This window comes from Diabrotica undecimpunctata, chromosome 1 (genome assembly GCF_040954645.1).
Source record: "Diabrotica undecimpunctata isolate CICGRU chromosome 1, icDiaUnde3, whole genome shotgun sequence".
Classification (NCBI taxonomy): domain Eukaryota; kingdom Metazoa; phylum Arthropoda; class Insecta; order Coleoptera; family Chrysomelidae; genus Diabrotica; species Diabrotica undecimpunctata.
In genome coordinates this window covers 108,041,531-108,050,043 of record NC_092803.1, presented here as the reverse complement: position 1 = coordinate 108,050,043, position 8,513 = coordinate 108,041,531, and the positions used below count along the sequence as shown (strand labels likewise).

The 8,513-nt window shown below is 31.8% G+C and overlaps 1 protein-coding gene across 1 annotated transcript; it reads left to right on the top strand.

The window, feature by feature from the left end:
* Positions 1 to 503: 503 nt before the first annotated feature.
* LOC140434230 (uncharacterized) lies at positions 504 to 977 on the top strand. The gene has a single exon (XM_072522336.1). It carries the CDS (start codon positions 504 to 506, stop codon positions 975 to 977), a length of 474 nt encoding a protein of 157 aa, XP_072378437.1.
* Positions 978 to 8,513: the final 7,536 nt, after the last annotated feature.

The window sequence follows — 8,513 nt, the reverse complement described above, 5'->3', positions numbered from 1 at the left end:
ATAAAGTGTAAACCCATGCCAAAAACAGATCAGTTGAGAAAGGCAATCAGCCGAAACAGCTGTAGTGATAAGAATTTAAAATAAATTTTGTGGAAGTTTTGAAAACAAAGTTTTCAGTGTTTTATTGTTACATATTAACCCAACTAAAAGACGAGAAAGTTAAGGAAACAGTTCACGGACAACAACGATAATTTAGTTTGGGAAAATATTTATAAGAATGTCGATGAGGGCTTAGATAAAATTATAACCACAGTTATGAACCGAAATCTGTGAAAGGTATTTAAAAAGCAGCTCAAAGCTAAAAAAGAAGGCTTGGATGACAGAAAACATATTGGATTTAATGGAGCAATGGCAACTAGCAAAAAACAACGAAAAACTTTATTAAAGTATACAAAAAGAAATTCGACGTAAAATACGAGAAGCAAAGATTCAACATCTAGCCAAACAGTGTCATGAAATTGCAAAATTCTAAAATATGAAAAAATAGATACGATACTTTTAACATGTATAAAAAAGTGAAAAAGGTGGCTGGTATCTTTAATAAGAGACAAATTGCACTGCTACATGATGAACATGGTAAAGTAATATTTGAAGTAGAGGACAAATTTAAAGAATGGAAAAATTACATTACGAACCTATTCGAAGACGATAGGATTCCTTCACCTCTGGATATTACTAACAGCGACGGAACTCTAATAACACGCTCTGAGGTAACAGAAGCCATACAATCATCAAAAAAGGTAAAGCGACAGGTCTTACCTAATGACATTCTAAGTAAAATATACAAGCTTATAAATGATAGTAATGTCTTAGAGGCTATAACTGCGTTTTTCAATACCATTTATACCAGCGGACACCTACCTGATGGTTGGTCAAATTTATTGTTCATAGCTTTACCTAAGAAGAAAACAGCAAAAACCTGTACTGATTATAGAACCATCAGATATGTATATATAAGAAATGCGAAGAATACCTGACACACAGTTTGGTTTCCGTAATTGGTTTGGAACAAAAGAGGCATTGTTTGGGATAAACGCAGTTTCTTAAAGATGGCGTGATATATCTGTAAAAATATACTGTTGTTTTATTAACTTCCAAAAGGCATTTAATTGTGTTAAGCACTCTTAATTGATCGAAGTTCTAAGAGACATTGGCTTGGATGGCAGAGACGTTCGCATAATTGCAAATTTGTATTGGAATCAAACATCAGTTTTAGTAGACGGTTTGGAATCACAGGGTCTTAATATTAAAAGAGGAGTACGCAGGGATGCTTCTTGTTGCCGCTGCTAACATTTACTCCGAAAGAATTTTCAGAAAAGTGAAGTCAGTGACAGTGTTGTTGAGAGCTGTAAGCAAGCAATAAGCAATCGTAATAAGTAAGTAAATAACAGAATATAAGACCGTCTGGATATGTAAATAGTACCAAACTTGAGCAAGTTAATTAAGTTTGGTACTATTTACACATTAAATCAAGCGGATCAACTTGAACAAGTTGAACTGCGTTGATTTTCATTGCGCCGAGCTTTCGACATCCTCTCTAATATCTTCTTCAGGGCTTCCGAGGTCTCAGTCTACCGAGCACACATTAAAACATCGGCATAACAACAGCATACATACACATCAACAAAACTAAACCATCTCATGTAAAAAAATACATTTTAAATACAAATTTTTTTACATGTACCGATTTTGATATTTGAAATTCAATGAAAATTTTTATCGAGAAAGAGCTCTGAAAGAAAAAGGTAATGGTTTAAAGATTATCATTCTAATGTTTATAACTTCGTCGTAAATGCCGGTCAACTTTGACTGGTTGTATCTCAGGAACCAATACTCGTAATTTAACTTTTTTTTAAGAAGCGTCTTGCAGCGTCTTTTTCAATGCGGTTTTTTAAATTTAATTTAAGCTGATAGTTAGCAAGATATTTTATTTGGTTATAAGCCAAAAAATTGTTTATAATTTTAAAACATTCTTGAGGCTGTCCAAATAATCCAATTTTAATTCTCTAAAGTACGTGAGATAGGTTAGGTAACTTTTTAAAAGTTAAAAATGGCAAACATCTATATGATCTGGTTTTTGTTGTGCAAGATTTAAAAAAAAATGAATTATTTTAAAGTTATAAGCAAGAAAAGTAGAATAAAATCAATGGTTTTAGTGATTTTTACATTTTTTATTTTTTTCTATTAATGTTCCTGGCCTATTTGAGAGGCAGGATAAGTTAATTAATATTTCTAAAGTTATTACCTAACTATTTCTGCAAAAATCCGAATGCCACCTCTCACATCCAGATTTAGTCGTTTTTTCACATTTTTCTCGTTTTTTCTCCCCCTGGTCTACTATATCAACAGTTTAAGCAAAGTATTTCCTCTGCCATAAAACTTAAATTAATAAATGTTTATATTTATGAGTTTTTAATTCCATTTTATTCCATTTATGAATTGATTTGATTTATTTCCAAGTTACAAAAAAATTAAAGTCTTTATGAACTCTGTTGCTTATCCTAGCTGTTGCTTCTGTACTATCTCCTGCTTTTGTAATTATTATCTCCCTTGTCTCGTGTTTGCGTGCTATCTATAATATTATTTGATAGTCTACTCTTCTTTTGACAGTGACTCTGACGTTTATAAACACGTTTAACTTAATTTTTTTCAACAACCAAAGCAACATCTTTTTTTAAGCTTTGTCTCGTAGCGACACCTGTAGATAAAATCTACTAAGGACAATTCCAACAAAACAGTTAATAAAAGAATTTCGCCTTTCGAAAAAACATTCCTGAGGGGCATTTATTATATAAAAAGGTGAATGGAAGTAAGAGACATCGTGGCAGCTTACCCTTAAACTATATTAACCATCATTACATTTATTGGAACTCCACCGTTAGATTCTGTAAGACCGGAAAAAGAGGAGAGACATCGGGAAAATACATATATTTCTTAATTTATGTGACTAATAAGAGGAAAAATAATAATGTACCTGGAAACTGTAACTGCTTGTGTATATTTCTTGTGTTTATATGCTATCAATCATCAAAAAATCAATTACAACTTCTTATGGTATAATAAAAAAGTAACATGATTAATTATTATATGTGTATGCCATTTATACAGCTCGTAATATAAAAAATGACAAAATTAATTTAATTCTTGTTTTATATTGGTTTAATTTGGTTTTATAAGACAATGTATCTATTAAATACCGCCGTGTAATAATGCAGGAAGTTTTCCTTGGACTTAGTATATCAGTTGGAGTCGATTACTTTGTATTACTAAAAAAATCGCCTACTCATAAGTTGATTTTGCATATCAGTTCTTTATCAAATCTTACTTTTATTCCAGTTCACCCGTAATGACTAGGTTTAATTGTCGATTTAAGATATATACGTGCTATGTCATCGTGGATGTATTTATCGTTAATATTTATGAGGTAGTCTATTATCTTACGAAAAAAAAACGAAATATGGATGTGCCGGTCAGATGCATGAGAAGTTTTATTGAATCTGATGGTGTAATTAGTCGTCGTACACGTGTACGGTCGAAACAATAACTTATTTTAATTACAGGCACAATCGATATACTTAACGTGCACTTTATCACGAAGTTGGTGATTTGTTTTATTTTTATGTTGTAACGGTATGAAAGAAGTAAGTACATCATCTTCACTGAGTATCTGCTTGAGGTACCTATTATTAACTAACGGATATGGGACATGTACTTTAAGAAACATTTAATCTTAAATGTCTAATCAATTTTAATGTTTCATCCAGAGCATGCTGCAAATTCAGTGAAGTATATTTTTACAGTTAACGTATGCTACTTTCTCAACGAAACACCGTGTATATAAATATATATATGTATATATATATATATATATATATATATATATATATATATATATATATATATATATATATATATATATATATGTATATATATATATATATATATATATATATATATATATATATATATATATATTGTTATATAGATCAAAAAATAAAATAAATTTTTGTATGCAAAATATCATGAGATCATAAATATGCAAGACCCTGTATAGGTTAGGAACTTGTAAATATAATAATTTATAATTAAGAAGTGTTTTTGGAGAACAGTGGACTTCAATAGTGATTAGTTTCTAAGAAAAATTTGTATAAGAAAAACATTTCGAGGTTATTTAGAAAGTATTAAAAATATTGTTTAAAATCTTACAAACAATTATAATACGGTTTTGTATCAGATAAGAATTTCAAATATGCACAGTATATCGAGCACAGTTTGATTTAATCTTGCCCAAGTACTTTCGATCCCTAGATCATCTTCTGGGGCATTTCATCAATTGCGGCCTATCCGACAAGAACAAAATGTCATAAACATATAATTATACATCACACTACACTACAAAAGGACAAACAAACATTTTAAAATTATCGAAGAAAAGCTACATTGCGTGCAGAAAATTTTTCGTATGTGCAACATATAGGGTGTTTTAAAGTTTCATATTTGGCGAGGATATTACTTCAAAAAAAGAAATGTCTGTGACAAGAAATAAAAACAAAGAAAACAAAAAACAAGTAGAAAATTTAGAATAAGAAAACATGTTAGAAACAACAATTATAGAGACAAAAAGTCAGGAGAAATCGGGATAGAAAAATTTTTACAACTTATGCAGTTATAAGCACAAAAAATAGATGAAACAAAACAATCAATGAAAGAAAACCAACAGAAAACAAAGCAAGCAATCAAAGAAAATCAACAGAAAACAAAACAAGGAATTAAAGAAATTGTTAAAAAAGTGCATGAAACAAAACAAGCGATAGAACTAAACAACAGAAATATACAAGATATAGACAATAGAAATATAGAATATATAGAAAAGCGTCTGGAAAATTATGAAGAGGAAATTAAAGGAAGTGTAGACGGAATAAAGAGAGAAATGGTATAACAGATGGAAGAAGTGGAAAAAAGAATGAAGGAGATAAAGAATTACCAGAAAAAGGAAATAGAGAATTTGGAAATCAAGTTGGAGAACGCTATTCAAGAAGACATGGAAGAAGTGGAGAAAAGAATCAAACAAATAGAAAAACAGTTAACAGAAAACAAAAATCAAGAAAATTTCGGAGACAGAAGAGAAATACTCATCCATAGTACCGGTGATATGAAAATAAAATTTGGCGAAAAAACATACGCATTACAAGTGTATAATAATGTAAAGCAAATACAATATAATTATTCATCAGCACCATAAGTTGAACTGATTGCAATACATTTTGAAGAAACGCTAGAAGACCATATCACTCTGCAAAATTACAAAGATATAGATAGCTTGTGCCAATTCTTCTTCTTCTTCTTAACGTGCCACATCCCTAAGGACATTGACGATCATCATGGCCCATTTGACTCTATCTGCAGCCGCTCTGAAAAGTTCTATTGACGTTTTCCCAATTCTTACAAATAAGAAAATCGGGCTTGAGAGAAAGAAAAGCGAGAAGATAGCACGAAAATTACAGACTCAGAGAAACACATGAGTACAGAGATAGAGGACAGAATTATAGAAGAAAATAGACAAAAAGAGAATTCATTCCCATGGGGGAAAACGAAAAAAACAAAAAACGGACGATGAAGTTATGAACAAAGAAATCGGCAATGGAACGAGGACAGATATCGAGAAAACCAGAATCGAAACAACACCCGCACATAGCATGAGAACTAAATTAATAATGGACGAAATGAATATGAGTATTGGGTAAACCGATACAAATCAGACAGACCAGGAGAAAATAGAAGAGAGGTCAATAATACCCAGATAGAATATAAGGAAGGAAGACAAAGCGACGAAAGGAGAAGCACTGAAGAGCAACAGGCGTCTTTTCACGAAGGCCCTCAGCAGAAACAAAAAATCATACAGGAGTTTTTTGTCACTCGAAGGAACTTGCAGGAAATAATGATCAAAGAAATGAAATAAATTTAAAATTTGTAGATGGATTTATCAACGAGAAACCAATTCAAATTATGATAGACACTGGACAGTAAAGAAAACCAGTCAACAGAAAGTTAATTAAAGAAGTTAATTGGCAACGATAAATGAAGGCATACGAATGAAGGTGCGATTAGGTAAGAAATTTTATGCATTACGATGTGTGATCATGCCAAACATGTCGCATGACATGATCGTAGGAGTGGACGAATTGACAGAGAAAAATGTAATAATTGATTTCAAAAATAACAAGATAAAACTTACTTATGAAAAAGAAGAATAACGGGACAAATTGGAAAGGGACAAGGAACATAAGAAACGGAAAATGGACGATTCATATAAACAACAAACGCTGGAGATAAAGTTGGCAACAAAACAAGGACAAAGAAGAAAGAGGAGAAAGCAGCAGGAAAAGGTAAAAAAATGCAACCTGCGATTTCTCAAAAAAAAGATGAGCCCAGAAGAAGAAGAAGAAAGATTAGCAAAAGAAACAAGCTCAGAGAAGGAAAGGATAGAAGATATTAAAGCTTGGCATTCCTCATATGAGACAAGCCCAAAAGAAGAAAGAAAGGAAGAAGAAAATGAAATAGGGGATTCCTCAAAAGAAGAGATGAGCCCAGCAAAAAAAAGAATGATTAAAAAACACACTCACACATGGGATGCATGGAACGAGATGAGTATAAACGGAAATAGAGAGAATAAATTAGAGACAGTGATGTTTAAAGAAGAGGTATGTGAAAACGAGAATGCTGAATATACGATAAACATGTGTAAGGAATCTGAGAAAAAAAAATTAATAAATGAAGAAAATAGAGTTGCCAAAAAGTATGAACACTCATTTAAGGTTAAAATCTTAGAAAACTTTCGATCGAAGTCATACCCGATTCCCTATAAGTATCAACAAGAGGTGAAAGGATAGATTAATAAAATGTTAGAAGATCAAATCATAGAGAGATGTGACTCACCTTATATCAATCCAATCGTGATAGTCAAGAAAAGCAGTGGAGAATTGAGGCTATGTTTAGATGCCAGAAATATCAACTACCACACTGTATCACAATATGAGTCACCTTTAAACATTGAGGCTATATTTGGAAGAATTACGGGTTCACACATATTTTCCAAAATTGGTTTAAAGCATAGTTTTTAGTTGATACCTTTAGCCGAAAGATGTAGAAACTACACCGCATTCTCAATCGATGATACTGTATACCGTTTTAAGGTAGTGCCATTTCGACTGCAAAGTGCTTGTGCAGAACTTGTAAGAGCTCCAAATACCATTCTGAATCGACATGAGGATTTTACAGTTCATTACATCAGTGATTTATTGATTTTTTCACAAGATAAATAGAATCATTTGAAACACATAAAAATAATTCTGGGAGATTTGGATACAGCCGGATTAAAATTGAACATTGAAAAATGTCAAGTTTCTTAAGAGAAAGTGATTTATTTAGGCTTTAAACTGAATACGAAAGGATTAGTTTAGCCAAAGATTAAGTCAAGCTCATCGACGAATACCCAAGACCAACAAACTTAAAAATATTAAGGGGTTTTCTTGGCACGATCAATTATTTTTAAAAATTGATTCCTGATTTAAGTCAAAAGGAATTACCTCTAATAAAATTATTAAAGAAAGGGATAAAATGGAATTGGAAAGAAGAACAGGAGAAGGCGTTCCAAATTTTAAAAGAAGAATTTTCAAAAAGAACAAAAATATATCACTCCATGTATAATCTACCATTAATACTTCGAGCAGATGCGTCCACCCAAAAATTTGCAGTATTGTCGCAAATACAAAACCAACAAGAAGTACCCATATGTTTTATCTCTCGGGTGACAAAAACACACGAGAGAAAATATAGTGTGGCAGAACTAGAGTTTGGCAGCGTACTATTCTGTGTAAATAAATTAAGGTTCTATCTTCTAAACGCTGAATTCACAATCGAGACGGATCATGCACCGTTGGTCCACATCATGAAGAATCGATTGGTGAATTATCGGATACATAGCGGCATCTTGTTATTACAGAAATATGATTTTGAGTTCCGATTCATTAAAGGAAAGGACAACATCATAGCAGACGCTCTCACACTAGTTGAAGGCACAGGAAAAAAGGAAGCAGTTACGTTGCATGTGGTATTAAACATCTTAACACAAGAGAAACGTGTATTTTCTTTAAATGAGATACAAGCAAACCAAGAAGACTTGGAAAAAAGAGAAAGAAGACGAGCAGAGGGGGAAAATGACATATTTTTCAAGAGAATAGACGAAAAGGAGAAATTTGGTGACCCAAACTTACTGACAGAGAAAATTATAAAAAAATTACATGAGTACAATGGACATATCGGCAGCAGGAAGGTTTGGCTGGTTTTTGGTAATGGCAAAAGTGTGAAACTTGTCAAAGATACAAAAGTAGAAATTTCAAGAATGAAAACATCGCAAAAAATATTGTATCCCATAACAAATTGGACATTGTAGCAATAGATATATTGAGTGACCTAATTATGACGACCCAAAAGGAGAAGAGATATTAAGAAAG